Source organism: Cervus elaphus, chromosome 11 (genome assembly GCF_910594005.1).
Source record: "Cervus elaphus chromosome 11, mCerEla1.1, whole genome shotgun sequence".
Classification (NCBI taxonomy): Eukaryota; Metazoa; Chordata; class Mammalia; order Artiodactyla; family Cervidae; genus Cervus; species Cervus elaphus.
Window position 1 is genome coordinate 97,043,520 of NC_057825.1, and position 18,610 is coordinate 97,062,129.

The 18,610-nt window shown below is 41.4% G+C and overlaps 1 protein-coding gene across 3 annotated transcripts; it reads right to left on the reverse strand.

Annotated features, from left to right (window-relative positions):
• Positions 1 to 2,199: 2,199 nt before the first annotated feature.
• On the reverse strand, positions 2,200 to 13,574 carry NMS (neuromedin S). Of its 3 annotated transcripts, XM_043917022.1 has the most exons (10): positions 13,401 to 13,574; positions 10,952 to 11,007; positions 10,619 to 10,657; positions 8,640 to 8,663; positions 8,489 to 8,542; positions 6,448 to 6,522; positions 4,978 to 5,013; positions 4,342 to 4,383; positions 3,211 to 3,260; positions 2,200 to 2,352 (listed from the first exon to the last, which is right to left on the reverse strand). In XM_043917022.1, exons 1-9 carry the CDS (start codon positions 13,534 to 13,536, stop codon positions 3,222 to 3,224), a joined length of 501 nt encoding a protein of 166 aa, XP_043772957.1. In that variant the 5' UTR covers positions 13,537 to 13,574; the 3' UTR covers positions 2,200 to 2,352; positions 3,211 to 3,221. The 3 variants fall into 3 exon arrangements, with proteins under 3 accessions (XP_043772957.1, XP_043772955.1, XP_043772956.1); XM_043917020.1 differs by lacking the exon at positions 2,200 to 2,352 and having other exon boundaries at positions 3,230 to 3,260; positions 6,390 to 6,522; positions 13,401 to 13,564; XM_043917021.1 differs by lacking the exons at positions 2,200 to 2,352; positions 10,619 to 10,657 and having other exon boundaries at positions 3,230 to 3,260; positions 6,390 to 6,522; positions 13,401 to 13,564.
• Between the last annotated feature and the right edge of the window lie 5,036 nt (positions 13,575 to 18,610).

The window sequence follows — 18,610 nt, forward strand, 5'->3', positions numbered from 1 at the left end:
GTCGGTGATGCCATCCAGCCATCTCATCCTCTGTCGTCCCCTTCTCCTCCTGTCCCCAATCCCTCCCAGCATCAGGGTCTTTTCCAATGAGTCAACTCTTCGCATGAGTTGGCCAAAATATTGGAGTTTCAGCTTCCGTGTCAGTCCTTCCAATGAACATCCAGGACTGATCTCCTTTAGGAACTGGACATGGAACAATAGACTGGTTCCAAATAGAAAAAGGAGTATGTCAAGGCTGTATATTGTCACCCTGCTTATTTAACTTATATGCAGAGTACATCATGAAAAATGCTGGGCTGGAAGAAGCACAAGCTGGAATCAAGATTGCCAGGAGAAATATCAATAACCTCAGATATGCAGATGACACCACCCTTATGGCAGAAAGTGAAGAGGAACTAAAGAGCCTCTTGATGAAAGTGAAAGAGGAGAGTGAAAAAGCTGGCTTAAAGCTCAACATTCAGAAAACTAAGATCATGGCATCTGGTTCCATCACTTCATGAAAAATAGATGGGGAGACAGTGGAAACAGTGTCAGACTTTATTTTTTGGGGGGCTCCAAAATCACTGCAGATGGTGACTGCAGCCATGAAATTAAAAGACGCTTACTCCTTGGAAGGAAAGTTATGACCAACCTAGACAGCATATTAAAAAGCAGAGACATTACTTTGCTAACAAAGGTCTGTCTAGTCAAGGCTATGGTTTTTCCAGTGGTCATGTATCACTGGGAACCCTCAAATGTCATTTACAGAGGAGGCACCCGAGGAGGTAAAGGCCAGGTGCTCACTGCTTCTTGAAGAGTCTAGGGTTGGTATGTGGGATTTTATGGGTTTTGTTTGTTTGTTTGTTTTTAAATTTTATTAACGTATAATGTGGTATTAATTTCTGCTTGCAGCAGAGTGATTCAGTTATACACATATATGCTCTGTCTCATAGTCTTTTCCATCATGGTTTATCACAGGACATTGAATACAATTCACTGTGCTGTACAGTAGGTCCTTGTTGTTTATCCATTCTATGCAGAATAGCTTGCATTTGCTAATCCCAAACTCCCAGTCTATTCCTCTCCCGCCCCTTGGCAGCCACAAGTCCGTTCTCTATGTCTATGAGTCTGTTTCTGTTTCATAGATAAGTTCATTTGTGTCATATTCTAGATTTCACACATAAGTGATAGCATATGGTACTTATCTTTCTCTTTCTGACTTATTTTGCTTAGTAGAATCATTTTAATTTCTAGGTCTATCTGTGTTGCTGCAAATGACATTATTTCATTCTTTTTATGGCTGAGTAATATTCCTTTGTGTATGTACACAACATCTTCTTTATCCATTCATCTATCAGTGGATATTTAGATTGTCTCCATGTCTTGGCTATTGTAAATAGGGCTGCCATGAACACAGAGGTGCTTGTATCTTTTCGGATTATAGTTTTGTCTGGATATATGCCGTAGGCCCACAAAGAGTTGGTCACGACTGAGCAGCTGAACAAGTGCCCAGAAGTGGGATTACTGGATCATATTGGAGTTGGTATGTGTTAACTTGATGCTGTAACTTTGAGCCCCTGGTCAGCAATATAGGAGCAGCTCTCATTAGGGCAAGTCCCTTTGGTACCATTTGTATAACAAAACCCATCTCCAAAGCGTACTTAGAGCTAACACTCCCTGAGTGCTCACTGGGTACCACCACTCTAAGCCCCTTAGGTGGACTGTCTACTCAGTCATTACAAAAATGATGTGAAGATGCTGTTATTACCAGCCCCGTTTTATCATGAAAGTGACCAACCCACAGTCCTCCAGCTAAAAGGTGGAATCAGGATCTGAAGCCAGTCAGACGCTCCCAAGCCTGTGCTCTCAACTCTCAATAATAACAAGGTCGTCAAGATATGCTAAAACAGTACCAAATCCAGCACATTTTAAACATATGTATCTTAAAGCTTTCCCGGTGGCTCAGACAGTAAAGAATCTGCCTGCAATGCAAGAGACTCAGGTTTGATCCCTGGGTCAGGAAGAATTCCCCTGGAGAAGGTAATGGCAACCGATTCCAGCATTCTTGCCCGGAAAATCCCATGGACAGAGGAGCCTGGTTGGCTACAGTTCATAGGGTCGCAAAGAGTTGGACACGACTGAGCAACTAACACACGTACACTTTAAAAATATACCCAATCCTTCCCTCAACACTTTCCAATAAGAAATGAAAATGGTCGTGTCAATGCTACTTTATTTTTTACACAGTTGAATATTCTAGTGAATACAGAGACCAAGAGAATTCTTTTTAAACAGTGTTCACAGAAAGAAATTTGACGTTTGTTCAAAGCAATTGCTCAGTTGCCTGATCCAGACTCCCTTTGCCATTGAATTCTGAAAAGAAAAAGGAAAAATGTACAGGTCAGATGGAATCATTATCAGAATGGAGACAAAGCAGAGGGGCATGTTATTACATAACATATTTAAAAACGCCTCATCCTGACATGGCGTAAATGCCCATAATCAGGACTCATGAGATGTGTTATTGCTGTAACTGACCAGGCCATTAGGTCAGTGTGAGGGGGATGGCCTCAGGGACCAGCTTCCCCTGTACGGCCAGGGTAGCATGTGCCCCAGTATCTGCACAGAGCTCTCAGACACTTTCGCCTGCCAGGGCCTCAGTCACTGCTGGCTGGTCCAGGTTGTGCTCCAGGAGGGAGGCTGGGGCGTCCCTGAAGGACAGCAGCCTCATGTTCCTTGAAACACATCATTATAAGAGACAGAGAAGGTCCAGAGTTGCCCACATGCAGACTCCCCCAACACCATCACAGGCCAGAAGCCGAGAAATCTCCCAAGATTTCACCTCGGGGTCTCTGAGCATAATTGAATGGAGGGAATACTCTGGCCTGGCTGTAGTCGGAAATGCTCCCACTATAGAAAACTCCTCCCCACCAAGCATGCCAGATACGTGGATTTGCCTCATCACAAAGGCCCAGTGAGAAGTCACGAAAGCTTCTGTCTCCTCACAGCTGCTGCTGGAGACAGCGCACCTGCAAAGACTGCCTTATTTGGGACAATGCCAGGCTGCAGTGGGGTCTCTGTGATGCTGAGAGCATAAAAGGGAGGGAGCAGAGATCCTTAGGGGCTCCACATGGTCCCCACTTTTTGGAACTATCACCCCTCCAGCTGCCTCTCACTCCCCCATGTCTGACATAAAACATTTATTTGGAGAAGAGTTGCAGAGAGACTGACCTTGGACAATCCTATGAGGTGTCAAAGTCAAGGTTTCTTCCATTCCTTGGCTGAAACAAAACAAGACAAAACAAAAAAAATGGAGCTGCTTATAGCGCTGAGACCAAACTGCCTGGAATCTGCAGTGGTTCCAGATTCTTTCTCTACTACCCTAAGTTTCTGTTCTCCTAACTGGGATGTCAGCAGCTTCCTTGCGGGCTCAGCTTGGGAATGGGTCTGTGGGTCCTCTGGACAGTGCCCCAGGACCCCTGCTGCTCCTACAGCCCTGACACTGTCCCCCACCCCACCACTCCATCCCTTAGCCTCGGTTTATATGGCAGGACCATCCCCAAACCATTCATCACAAGATTTCTCATCCTAAAGACATCATGGAGACCCAGACCAACTGTTTCTGCAAGTACTTTCCAGAGAACAACCACCAATAGGGCATGCAGGTTTAAAAGGTGTAATTGGGGTGTTGTGGAGGTGGGAAGAATTTCTGTGGTTAAGTAAGTTTGGAAATGTGTGACTGAGCCACATTAAAGAGCTTGTTTCCTGAAGACATGGAAGTGTGCTCTGTAAACACTGGAGTGTCAGATGCAGTGTTTTTGACTGTATTTGATCTTTGCAGAGCATCTCTTAGCACCAGTGACCACAGAATGAAGATGGAGGGGCATACGCTTAGTCTGACTCACACGTTTTTCTGATGCAAACACTGAAGATCTAAGGGGTGAAACAGCTAGTGAGTGGTAGATCAAGAACTAAAAGACCATATGCGACTTTTGCAAGAGGCTTCAAGTGCCATAGGGAGAAGGACCAGTAGACTCCTATTCCCAGGAGAGGGCCAAGTTTTCTGGACCTTCATGCTAGGGAAAATAGACTCCAACTGTGGTTGGTCCCCGCATCTGTCCATCAACATAGCTCCTGCCTCCCACCCCTGAGCTCCTCCCAGGGCCCTGGTGTCCTCAGTCTGTGTCCTGCTGGACCTTTGCCTTTCCAAGTGATGACTCACACCCTAAGGGTGAGAAAGTTCCCTCAGTGATTCACCAGTTCCCCATGGGGCCCTGGCCGGGCTCATTCAGTAATAACTTCATAACTGGGGAGGCAGAACGGAATCAGGGTGAAAAAAAGAAAAGAAGAAACATGCTTTACCCTGAAAAGGAAAAACGGTCTTCCCAAGGTGGCAGTGTAATCCTGCAAGATAAAAACACAAACGGTTACCCGATCAGGCTGTGCCAAAGGTCTTTCAAAGATGTCCATGGCAGTAGTTTTCAAAGTGTGGTCCCCAGACACGAAACATCAACGACACCTGGGAACTTGTTAGAGATGCAAAACCTCAGGTGCCCACTGATTCTATGGAGTTGGGGCCCAGCCATTTGAATTTTAACAAGGTCCCAGGTTCTTATGATTCATGGTCAACTTGAAGAAGCACAGGTATTGACACATGGGGTTCATACCACCTACAGCATCCCTCCCCAAGTTTGTACAATGGCCTGTGGGCCCCTGAGCCAGAACACAAATCTCCAGGAGCAGATGGCCCCACGTGACTCATCTGTAAGAACTGACATGAAATAGTCCCATCCAGAGGCGTGGTTCCTTGGTTCCTTTCTGCTCCAGGACAAGCCCAGGGAAACCCCAAATTAGATGCTCAGCCTCAGAGAATTCCAGAGCATAGTGTGAGGCCAGTTCTTGGCAGAAGTGGTCCAAAGAGCCTGCAAGCATTCCCCCATCTCTAGGAGATGCAGATCTTTCTTTTTGGGGGTGGCGTTCGCCGTAAGGTTTACCTACCTTTTTGGTAAAATCCGCTGCAGTGGCCCTGGAATCCTGCAAAGGAATGAGGACCAGGTTCATTTAATAGGAAACTCACCCCCTGTTCCCTGACTTGCAGTGGTGCTGTGACCTGGCCCCTCCCTGGTTCCATTCAAAGATAATCAGAAGTCAGATGCAAAAAAGTCATTCAAGGAGACAGCTAACCTTGGAGACAATTACAGTTTCTTATTCTGGAAGGTGAGGATGTTTTCTTGATGGTGTTGCCTTAAGGTCTAGGACAATGTTAAACTTGCTTGTTCTTCCCAACCGCCTCCACTTGAAATTGACTCCTGGCATAAGCATATTTTCCAAGGATAAACCATTTCAGTTTCTTCAGCTCATCTTTGCCAGTAAATCTGGCCCGTTAGTGGAGGCTGACTCAAGCTGGAAGCCTGCTGTCAGCATCTGAACAGATAGACTGTGATGGCCTGTGCTCAGGGTGACCAACTGGCTTCTCAGGAAGTGAGCAATTTTCTGGGGTCTTGGCATTTTCTGAGCTAAACCTAAGAATGTCCTGGGCCAACTGCAAAGAGTTGGTCATCTTACTTGAACTCATATTGTCCAAAAATTGTGTTTCTTTGTTTTGCTCCCATGCAACAAAACTTTGATGGACCTTTTCAACAGGTTCAGCTATTACTGAAACTGCAATGCAATGCTAAGTCTCTTCAGTCGTGTCTGACTCTTTGAGACCCTATGGACTATAGCCCACCAGGTTCCTCTGCCCATGGGATTTTCCAGGGAAAAATACTGGAGTGGGTTGCCATTCCCTTCTCCAGGGACCTTCCCAACCTAGGGACCAAACCCATGTCTCTTGCATCTTCTGCATTGGCAGGTAGGTTCTTTACCACTAGTGCCACCTGGGAAGCCCATTATTGGAACCAGTCATAGCTAAACTTAAAAAATTTGAATCAAAATGATTCATTTTTAAAATTTAATATTTATTTCATATTAGTACATAGTTTACTTACAACATTGCATTAGTATCAGAGGTTTTTTTAAGAAACAAAGCTCTGGTGTTGCAGCTAAGACCCAGAGCAGCCAAATATAAATAAAAATATTTTAAAAAACAAAAGAAACAAAGAGATAGGAATAAAGGAGCAGGTGGGACAATGGGAAGCAGTGTATGTGACCAGGGCAGGTGGGACAATGGGAAGCAGTTTATATGACCAGGGCAGGTGTCTATGTCATGAGAAGGAATAAGATGGGGCAGGGAAAGTGAAAAAAATGGCACAAAAACTAAAATGGAAAAGGATGAAGAGCACAGATGAGGAGAGGATGGTCACGAAGCTGGACCACAGCCCCTCCCCCACCCCAGCCCTGCAGCCACCTGTGAAGCTTGTACAAGGAGAAAATGCCAGTGAGCACCACCCAAGGCAACAAAAGGCATTTACCACGGAGAAGTGAACTTTTAGCGGCATTAACAGTATGGTGGATGGAAAAAGTACATACGCGCCGCCAAAACGTCTTCATCCTTCGATCAGCAAGCTTGGCTGCCAGACGCATTAGAGGGTGCACGGGCGGAAACTGGCAAAGAAGTGGTGAGGGTCAGATAGTGCCAGGACGGAGCCCAGGGCTATGCGCAATCCTGTCTGCTCACCCTCTTACAAATGGGTTTAATTTTCAAAGTAAAATCCATTTCCAAGCCTAAGCCTGAAGTTTTATGTTATCAATAAAGAATCGCTTGCCTGGCTCACACATTTCATTCCAACACAGCACTTAAAAATATTCCCTTAGGGGAAATCAGACTTGTATCTGCATTAACCCCAAGCATTTGTCCCATTGTGGAGTACTTCATCTCACAGAAGCATCTCTGTGAAGATCCTCTCTGGCACGCCAGATGTTCTCTCCTCCTCCAAGGGACAGGCTAAAAGGTGCCATTCATCACCACCACCCAACTATGTTATTTCCCTGAATGTCTCATCTGTGACTGCCCAGCACACACTCAGATGTACACACCCTACCTTATCTAGTTCTGTGAATTCTCCCCAGGTATTTTGGCCCAGAGTAAAACTTAATTTTTGTTTCCCTGGTGGTGCAGTGGTAGATAATCCACCTGCCAATGCAGGAGACATGGGTTTGACCCCTGGGTTGGGAAGATCCCCTGAAGAAGGAAATGGCAACCCATTCCAGTGTTCTTGCTTGGGAAGTCCCATGGACAGAGGAGCCTGGTGAACCACAGTCCATGGGGTCACAAAAGAGAAGAGTCAGACACGACTTAGTGACTGAACAACAACAAAAGTTAACTTGCATCATAGGCATGGGATTTATCTTTTCCCTCCCATTTTTACTGTTTTAAAGATTTTTTTATGTGAACCACTTTTAAAGTCCTTATTGAATTTGTTACAATATTGCTCCTGTTTTATGTTTTGGTTTTTTGGCTGTGAGGCATGCAGGATCTTAGCTCCTCAACCAGGGATTGAACTTGCGCCCCCTGCATTGGAAGGCAAAGTCTTAACCACTGGACTGCCAGGGACGCCCCCTTCCATTACTGACATCACTCTACTTGAAGTGCCCATGGCCTGACTTGACAATATCCCCCTCCTTACCTGATCCCCATGACCAAATCTATACTATTCTTGAGTCTTTGCCTCTAAGGAAAAAAGAACATTTTGCTTGGTATTTGTATGTTTGTTTGTGTGCTTGTTTTTAAGGATCTTCCTGAAGACTTGGAAAGTCTTGATTAAATAAATAAGCAACTTTCTAATAGTATAATTTCAATCACTGTGACTGGATTGAAATTCTAGTAAAAATTCTATTCTGTGATCTTCCCAATATTCTCCAAATCATACCCTGTAGAAATTCAACAATCTCTCCCTGAGGATAACTCAAATTTCTAATAAGAAAATTAGAGATGATGCTTTCAATTCCCACAGCACATATTACACTGTGACAGTGATAAAATACACTCATGGATCACTTTTGGGAATACGGCACTTTACATTTAACGAAATAGTTTTCCAAAATTTAAAAACGAAAAGTAATAATGAGCAATGTAAATAGAGTTCAGTCTTTACCAGGCTCTTCTCGTCCCTCTGTTTAAGTGCATAATAAAAAGTTATTTCTCACTAATTTTTCCTTTTCTGTAATGTGTTCTCTAGCTTTTCAGATCTCTCAACCTCCCTGGCCCCTTCCCCAAAAAGGGAGAGAGATGATCCTTGTAGTCCTCAGCAAAAAGCACCAAGAGTGTCTGTAAGTCCCTTGTTTTTCTATTTATCTGCATATTTTAAAGATTTTTTTGATGTGAACCATTTTTTAAAGTCTTCATTGAATTTGTTACAATATTGCTTCTGTTTTGTGTTTTTTGGCCCCAAGGCAAGTGGGATCATAGTTCCCTGACCAGGGATCGAACCTGCACCCCCTACATTGATAGGTGAAGTCTTAACCACAAGACCACAGCGAAGTCCCTATCTGCCTATATTAAATGAGAAGGGACAAAGGCAGGCAGAGGAAAGTGACTTTTACCAAAAGATGACTATGATAAAATACTGACCCCTGTTTTAACTGGATGTGTCGGCTCCTGAGTTCTGGAGTAGTGAAATAAAAACTAAATAAGAGGGAAAGAAAGATTGATTTTAATTCTAAGTGTCACTTGCTGAAAGTGTAGTAATCACATACTTTGTTACTGGGTTGGTAGTACTCACCCTTTTGTATATGTCTTGACTATCCTGAAAAGAGAATAGTGAGGATGTCACATAGAATATTACTAGGGCAGGTTTCCAGTAGAAATTATAGCAGGTACCTTCTTGACTTACCTGAATATTATGAAATAAATTGGCAATCTAAAAGGAAATCATTTTATCACCTTAATACAGCTGCAGTTGATGTGGAATCTTGCAAAAAGGAAATTTGCCAGCAATAGCATTACTTTAAAACTTAATCTTATTTTACCCTCTCGATCTTCAGGGGAAAACATATGCTATAATGCATTGAAGCAATACCCTAATCATTTCCCAGATAGCCATCTGACTAAGAGGTGGGATAAAATAATGGTTGCAACTTTTAATCTGCTCCTGGGCATATGCTAGAATTCATTTTTTTAAGGGTTGCTTCATATAGCCCAATTTCTCCCCCTAAAATCTCTCTGCATGAATCTTCACTGTTTTTTCAGAAAACCCAGCTTTTAATTTCTAAATCCTTGCTAGAGCATCACTTTGTTCTGTTCTGTCTGCATGAATGACAGCCCAGGAAAAGCTGTACTGGCAGCAAATCCTACTCAAAGATGTACTGTGAATGATCTTGCAAGTATCTGGTTACTATTGGTCTCATCTCATTTATAATACTGACTGATCTCATCTCATTTATAAACATTGTTGAGTCAGCTCAAACTTCAATCAAGACAGAAATAAAAGTTGTTAGGAACACTTTGATTTTATTGCTGTGAGTAGATATTCCTACCAACTGTGGAGAGTTTCTTCAGTAACCAATACTTACATAATTCTCTCTTTCTCTCTGTGCTATGCATGTACACGTACACACATGCATATGGACACACACACAAAAACGAACCTAAACTATGAACAGCAGAGGCTCAATGGACATTAACTCTCTACTTCCTTACCATCATCATTTCTAAATCAGTCGAAAGTATTTACTACTTTTACACCTCCTGGTCTCTTGTGAGCTTCTGTTCATAGAAGTGTGTGTGTGTTGTGTATGTGTGGTGTGTGTGTGTGTGTGTGTGTGGTGTATGTGTGTGTGTGTGTGTGTGTGTGCATGCTCTGGACACATATCAGGTAAACAATATATTTGTTACCATATTTATCAACTTTATACCATTACTTTCCAAGTTAAAAAAAATGTGAAGATGATTTTCTAGGTGATGAATTCCAACCCTCAAGATAATATGCACTTTCCTGCTTTATTATTTTCTTTTTAGAGAAAAAAAAGTTTTTTAAAATTTTAGTTATCTATCCTGTAGACTATTTCCCCAATTAGAATATAAGTTCCATGAAAGCAAGTAATTCTGTCCATTTGGATCTGTACTATATCCCCACATAGTATGCAATTACATGTATATATGTGATTATGTGGGCTTCCCAGGTAGCTCAGCTGGTGAAGAATCCACCTGCAATGCAGGAGACTCTGGTTCAATTCCTGGGTCAAGAAGATCCCCGGGAGAAGGGATAGGCTACCCACTCCAGTATTCTTGGGCTTCCCTGGCTGCTCAGATGGTAAAGGATCTGCCTGCAATTTGTGAGACCAGGGTTTGATCCCTGGGTTGGGATGATCCCCTGGAGGAGGGCATGGCAACCCACTCCAGTATTCTTGCCTGGAGAATCCCATGAATAGAGGAGCCTGGTGGGCTAGAGTCCATGGGGCCTCAAAGTTGGACACGACTGAGCGACTAAGCATAGCCCAGCATGTGATTACATATATGGTGTGTATATGTGACTATGATAATTGTAAGAATGCAGATGAACTACCAATATTTTATGGTCATTTCTATTTAGGAGATTCACTTGTTATTTCCCAAAACCATACTTTTATACACACAATGCATACACACAGAATTCTGTAGGTTGTAAAAGAGTGCTTATTTACAGATATTGATTACAGCATAAACACGTGCACTGTTATAAATAAAAGAATTATCTTACATACATCAAGTTTTTTTTTTTACCTTAGGTTGTCTAGAAAGACTTGCCCAATATGCCATCCGCTAAAAAAATGAGGAAAATGATTCAAAGATAAGTACAAATTCCTTAATCAATAGAATTAAAATTAAATTCTAAAATTGTTTCCTTTATGAACCTTGCATTATCTTCTCACACAGCGGCCATGAATTTCAACACAACCCCCAAGATAACTTAGACACGGCCATGAAAATGACAACAGAGAGTTTCTGCTGCAGCCAAGAATCTGATCTGAAGACAGTTTTCAGTGAACATTGTTCACATGATATTTTCAAGGTTAAGACTAAATAAAAATCTCACATTACTGAACAATGGTGTACCTCAAACTTCACAATATCCAGGCCATCTGAAGCATCAGCTAAAGGTCGAGGAAATCCTATTGTGAGAAATCATAAAAACCTCCATTAGGAAAAAAGAGGTAGTAACATCAACTTTTCAATCTTTACCATGAAAAACATACAGTGATTCTATTAATATGATGTTGTTAAAAGGACTGACAAAGAAAACACACTTCTACTTACCACTAGCAAATCTCAGGCTTGTGCCAAAATTAACTTAAAATTGCATGGTTTTTCATATTTACCAAGAGTTAGCAAGTCAGGAAAGAAGAGAAAAAACACCTAGGTAATAGCTTAATTTGTATTTAGATGGAATGTGTAGGGACAGGATATCAAGAACTGGTGTCAATAAGAGGAGATATACGTATACATACAGCCAATTCACTTTGCTATACAGCAGAAACTAACACAACAATGTAAATCAGCTATACTCCAATAAAAATTAATTTAAAAAGCAACCTCCTCAAAACCTTGTATCTACCTCTACAAAACACTTCTACTTCATTTTTTATTTTTCTCCTAGTTATATTAATAAAATGTAGTCATTGTTTTAAAAAAAATAAGTATGTGCAACAGAGTTAGTCTTGGAACTTTAAATAAATATGGCCATTTGTCTCTCTGCCTCATCAGACACTTCAGGGGTAGGATTATGGGGAAAGTTGCTACCGGCATGTACCCGAACCTTCTGCCTGTCAATTTTTATCTGACCTAAATGAAGTCTTCATCTCATTTGCATACAACACAACACTTGAAAAAAATAGTTAATACGGCAACTGAAAGAATCAGCTGAAGGATAGATCAAAACCAACAAGATGAAATTAAATGGGATAAATATGAGATGCTCAATTCAGATTTTTAAAATCTGAGGCAGGGAATATCTGGCTCAAGAGTAGTATTTTTTTTTAATATTAAGTGACATTTTGCTCTCTACAGTCTTGCTATGAGCCAAGAAAATAATACTGTATGTAAATAATACTGTCCCAACCTTGAAAGGTTATAGTCCTACCTGAAATGATAGAATATGTGGTGAGCTGATGGAACTGAGCATAGGTTTCTTTCACCAAGGGAAAAATTATGAAGTGTGTGTTAACTGCCTTCAACTATTTTGAGAACTGTCATGAGAAATATTAGTCTTGTTCTGTTTATCCCCAAAGGGCAGAACTAAGACTAATGGTTAGAAATTACATGTGATCATATTGCAGCTTGATGTAAAAAAGTTTTTGATGACTGGAGGTATTAAAAAATGCAAAGTAATTCAAAACAATCCCCTAAGGACTTATTAAGAGTTTCTGTGTTAACATTACAATGATAAAGGTCATAAGGACCCCATACTCAGGGAACAGAAAATTAAATTATAAAAAGAGGGAGGTGGATATAAATATGTAAGCAGATAAATAAAAGGTAATAAGACATTGTAGTATTAATAAGATGCTTTTGAAAACCAGGGCAGACAGATACTGGCTGACTTGGTCTGGTAGTGAGCTGAGCGTCACTGAAAGTAATCAAATAGGGAAACCATAGAGGTGATCCCTGCTTTTCTGAAAGGCTAAACTAGATAAATTCCATGGTTCCTTGCAACGCCCAGGCTTTGTGATTACACCGCAGAACACGGAAAAACAAATATGCTATTTGAAATGTATTTTCTGGTCGAATATATTTTCAAAGATATTCTACTCCTTAAACCAAAATTTTAATGGAAAAACCTAAAATCTTGAAATAACTGTGTTTCCAACAGGAGCTTCCACCTCTTCCTTCCACTTCCTGTATCATATAGCGAGTTACGCAGAGATGGGTAAGAAATTTTGACTACGAACCCCATGCCTAACCCTCGTTCCCTACAAAAGCACTGATTCCCAGTTGCTGACGCGACCACCCGAGTCCCGTCAGCACCTCGGACAGCGCCCAAGACTTGGAAGACGGGAGCTTCTTGGGACGCTGCCCCCACCCCACTGCCCCGCCACCACCGGTCCCAACAACCCTGTCCAATCCAGAGGAAAGACTATGAAAAGATTCCTTTTTCCTGTGTTCACTTCTACACTGCTCCTCTCCAACTGTCCCTCAATCTTCAGTCTTTGGGACTGTAAGCTCAGTATTACCATCTCTGCTCTCATGTCTTCAGAATTCTAAGACCACATATGACTAACACGTTGGAGTTGCCCCCGACTCATATTCCTCACAGTTTCAGTGGCACATCCTGGGGCCAGCCCCAGGGCAGGAGCTGTTTAAAGGCAGTTCCACACGGGAAAGTAACCTCCTTAGGTAAAAGGCTGTGGCATCTCGCTTTGTCCCTCCTCTCTGATGGAAGCCATTTCTAGAGGGTGGGTGAGGAGATCAAGCTAGTCCTTCCAGAAGTGCCTTGAAGGATCAAGGTCTGTCCCAGTCTTCCTTAGAGCTCAGACCAGCTGGGGTCTCCTGGAAGGGGTCCCCTTACCTGAGGAAGGAATTTGTAGCAGGCAGAAGCAATAGATGGCCAAGATGGATGGGAACTGGGCAAGACATTTCATCTTCAAAGTCCAGATTCTCTTTGCTGGCCACAGATGTGTTCTGCCAGGATAGGAGCTGAGCATTTCCTGAAATTCCACCGGCACAGACAACCCTTCACCACGCGTCTGGGCAGCTGGGTGGAGAAGGTACCTTTATTTGCAGTGCCCTGGAGCACATGGGCTGAGCACCAATCAGCTTTACGCAGGAGGACTGGCTTTCTCGTAAATGTCATGCTGGGCCCTTATTTGTAGAATAATATCTTCCTGGTGTATGTAGGCATTGTAGAGTCATCTGTTCAAACCAGCAATAAAAATAAAAAGTGGAGAGTCATAATTGCTATCCTATAGTGGTTTGAGAAACATTTCTGACTCAAAAAAAAAGGCTTTTTCTCTTTTTTTAAAATCAAAGCACTGGGCATAGAACTATAAACTCTTGAACGATGAAGTCTTGTTTTGTAAGAAGCTGTTTATTTTCCACCATTAACAAAGGATGCTTTATAGTCTTTGCTGTATCTGAGAACAAAATTTGGAGTCCTGGATATAACTTTACAAATAACTCAGAAGTTCAATTAGGGTTTTTCAAAAATTAAGTATGGTTGGAAATTAGACTTCTTAAGGTTTCCTCAGATTCATTTCTATGAACAGGTAAAGTATTTCAAATTAAATCAGTATTAAAGAAATTATGACAGTGTTTAATAATAATAATAGCAAAATTACTTCATCTACTAAGCTTTCATTTAGGATACCATATAGGTTATTTTATGCAATCTTGCAGGAAACCCATAAGGAATGTGTTTCTTTCCTAATTTTATGAATGGAGAAATTGAGGCTGGGAGAGATTAAGGAACTTGCCAAGATCACCAAGCCATCAAGGATGCAAACCAGGGATTTGGACTCAAGGGTGGGATTTTAGTTGATGTGTTATTTTTTTCTAAAAAGAGCCTCCTTGAGATTGGATATGAGATAGAAGAAAAATGAAGTCAGCGAGCTTGCAAAAAGTGTAACATACATGTCAGATACAAAACAGCTTTAGGATTTTTTTCACCATGCTTGTCTTTAATTTTTGCTTTTAAGGATTAGGAGAGTAAGTTTTGGTGGAAGCTGCTCAGCATGAACTATTTATTTATGACTTAAAATGTGATCTTTTGTCAAAAAATTTCTAATTCATAACAAAGTGGAATTATAAACTATAGCCATAATATTTTGCCAACTTTTTTGATCCAATGAGAAATACAGATTTCTATTTATTACAGTATCTGACACTTTGGTTCAAGGAGAACAACCAAAGTCTTTAAACATCACAGAGAGAAGATGTCTTTTGTATTAAAATACAGTTGAACAGCAAGTCTACGGAATGAAAGAAAAAAATGAGTGATTGCTTTTTGAACATAAACCTCTTATCTGTATCATATTGAATACAACTGCTTATGGACATTATAGACACAAAACGCACAAATAATAGCAAAGATTTGTGTTCTATAAATTCTATAAAAGCAAAGTTCTATAAAGCATCAGTCAACAATTACTTTTCAAACATCTGGCCTGTGTCTACCAGTCAACTGGGTGCTCTATACACAAACATATATTTTAAAAATAAACCTATAGGATAACTGACTTGTGTCAAATTTATTTTGTTTCCTTTGCATATTTTGAATTCACTGTTTCTCATATTCAGGATAAAAAATTATTTTTAATAATAATTCAGAAATGGAAAAAGGAAAAACCGAGAAAAAATCTGCATTGATATTATTCAACAACATTGGTGTAGATTGAATTGTGTTCAAGCCTTGACCCCTCAAGGTGACTTTATTTGGAAACAGCTTTTAAGGAGCTAACTAAGGTTAAATGAGGTATAAGGATGGAGCCCTAAGCCAATAGGATTGGTGTCCTTTATAAGAAGGAAGAACACTAGCGTGCTATCCCCACCCCTGCTATGGGCTCACAGAGAAAAGGCTGGAAAAGGATACAGGAAGAAGGCCCTGTCTGCAAGCAGGGAGAAAGGTCTTGTCAAAAACAACCTTACTGGAACCTTGATCTCAGACTTCCAGTCTCCAAACTGGAAGAAAATTAATTTCCGCTGTTTAAGCCACCCAGTCTGTGATCTTCTGCTATGACAGCCCAAACCAACTGACACAAAGAGAGAGACTTTTAGCTAATTCAGTACAAACAGAAAATAATAATAAATGCATGCGTGCTCAGTTGTGTCCAACTGTTTGTGACCCCACAGATTATAGCCCACGAAGCTCTTCTGTTCATGGGATTTCCCAGGCAAGATATTGGAGTGGATCGCCATTTCCTCTTCCAGGGGATCTTCCCGACCCAGGGATCGAACCTATGTCTCCTGTGTCTCCTGCATTGCAGCTGGATTCTTTACTGCTGAGCCATCATGGAAACCCAATAATAAGATAATGAAATTGAAGCAAAAGATGAAACCTTTCATGGTTTAAAACGATGTGATTATCTACCCCCCCCCAAATCCAAAAGAATCAATTGACAGATTATCAGAATGAATAAGAGTTTACTGAAATAGCCAGAGTTAAAGAAAACTATTTTCAGGAATAATTTTCTTTCCTTAGAAAGAAAATGTGTTTGTTTCTTAGACTTAAGTGAAAATAAATTCAAAAATGTTTATTAGAAAATGTGACTAGCTTAAAAATCTATAAAATACTGAGAACTAAATGAAAAAATAAATATGGAATATATGAGAAAATAAATGTACAGAACTTTACTGAAGGACATAAAAGAATATGTAAATAAATAAAAAGGTACATCATGATCCTTGACAACATTCAATGTTGTTAAAGGTTCAACTGCTTGCAAATTACTCTATAAAGTCAGCACAATTCTTATTAAATTCCAAAATGACTTTTCATAGAATCTTAATACTGATTCTTGAAATTAATTTGGGAAAGAAAATATTCAAGAATATGCAAGAAATTTCTTTTAAAAAGAACCATACTTTGTTAATGTGAAAACGTACTATAAAGCAATAGTAATTATGTTGCAGTAGTCATTTTGTTAATGATCCATGAACAGGCAAACAGATCAATGGAAAGAGAGTATTGAAGCAGATCAGCTTTTCAAAAAATGTTTATTATATATGTTACAAATATTTCTTCCCAATTTGTGGGATCTTAGTTCCCTGACCAGGGATCAAGCCTGTACCCCCCCAACATTGGCAGTGCAGAATCTTAACCTCTGGACTGCCAGGGAAGTCCCAGACCAGTTCAAGGTGCTATTTCAAGTCAGTGTAAAAATAATGAACTACTCAATAAACGGTGGTTAGGGCAACTGGCTATCCATCTGGAAAAATCCCTTCTTTCAGACTATAATTTAAAATAAAATTCAGAGGATTAATTAATTAAACCTAACATACACATGTAATGTGCACACACACATATAAAATGCTATGTTAGAAACAGAGTAAATAATTGATTGGAAATCGCTTTTGGACAAAACCCCAAATAGGGAAGACTGTACAGTGGAGCTGGCTTTGATAGGGGTTTGAAAGACAGGTGGAGTTTGTGGAGCAGAGCAGGCAGGTAACGGCAGGGTAGAAGGTGTGGAGGCGAGAAAGCATCAGAGAAGAGTGGAGTTTGGGGACAGAAGCGAGGCTGATAGCTAGAGGAGCGGGGGGAGAGCCGTGGCATCTTTGGAGAGGTCGTGGGGACTGTGTCAGAGATGATGGGGAGGGACTTCCCTGGAAGTACAGTGGATAAGAACTCATCTGCCACTGCGGGGGACATGGGTTTGATCCCTGGTTCAGGAAGATCCAACGTGCCTTGCAGCAACTAAGCCCCTGTGCCACAACCACTGAGCCTGCAGTCTAGAGTCGGGGCCATAACTACTGAGCCCACATGCTGCAACTCCTGATGCCCACACGCCCAGAGCCTGTGCTCCCAACCCGAGAAGCCAAAGCAATGAAAAGCACAGGCGTCACATAGAGAGGAGACCCCACCCACTGCAACCAGAGAAAGCCTGTTTCCAGCAACAAAGGCCCAGCACAGCCAAAAATAATAAATAAATAGATATTAAATAAAATGGAAAATAAAATCTTTAATATAAAAGATGATGGGGAAGCAGAATGAAGGGTTCAATGGCAACAGGTTATCAGTCTGCAGACTTGTAGAGAGAGTGGTCAACAAGTAATGTCATTTTTATCTGCTTACTCTTTCCATTTGCAAATGTAGCTGCCCACCACTAGCTGGGCATCTTCTGATAGTAGAACCTGGCCTCCTCCTGAAGGAAGGGAAGTGAGAAGGGAGAGGAGCACAGTGGTTAGCGACCAGGTTGGCATGGAAGGCTGCCACTGCACTTGAAGAGCCTGCTATGCCGATCAGGAGTGGGATGTATTAGGTAAGAATCAGGACATTCTCACAGTTGGAACGCAGGATCTTGGGATCTGGAGGTGGAGTCATCTTCAGGTGAAGAACAGTGAGGACCACGCCCATGGAGTGTTACCAGGAATGGAGAGGAGGTGGCGCATTCAGACATTTGAACTGGAGAACTGACAGGAGTTAGGTGTGTTTGGAGGCTGAAGGGAAGCAAGGAGCTGAGAGGCCTTCCGGGAATGAGGTCTTCAATGGAGAGCAGAGTGGCAGCCCTGACTAAGACCGGGATGCAGGCTTGGCGGGAGGGCGCTGGGTTGATGTGTTGGCTACAGGCCTGCAGAGGATGCAAACGGAGGGGCCCAGGATGTGGTTGGAAACGAGTGTCTTGTGCTTTATCGGGTCGGCCAAAAACTTCATTTGGGTTCACCATAAGATGTTACAATCATTAGTTTCATGGGGACCATGTGCTATCAGGGATTGTAACTCCTAAGGGGACACAGATGTCTCTTGGTATGTGAGGGATGCTGTGCATTCTCATCTCTGAAAAATGCACAGACACATGTGAATGCCCAGTTTTCATAGCATTTCAGAGATTCAGGCACATGGTATTGTCCACCCTTTATCTTTATCAAGTTAAAATTTACATATAATAAAATGCACCCATATTAAATGTATCCTTCCAGGAATTTTGAACAACTAAACACACCCAAATAGCCAGCATTAAAATCAAAATCTGAAACATTTTCATCACCCCCCAAATTTTCCTCATTTTGGAGTTGGTCCCCACACCAAGTCCAAGCCCTAGGAAACCACTGATCTGTCAGTCA

Excerpts from the sequence above, each read along its gene's own strand:
- NMS (XM_043917020.1), bottom strand. The coding sequence starts at position 13,536 with ATGCTCAGCTCCTATCCTGGCAGAACACATCTGTGGCCAGCAAAGAGA. Across the intron at positions 11,008-13,400 it reads GCTACAAATTCCTTCCTCAG|GATTTCCTCGACCTTTAGCT; the intron begins GTAAGGGGACCC and ends TTCTCACAATAG. Across the intron at positions 8,543-8,639 it reads GTCAAGACATATACAAAAGG|TTTTTATTTCACTACTCCAG; the intron begins GTGAGTACTACC and ends CCTCTTATTTAG.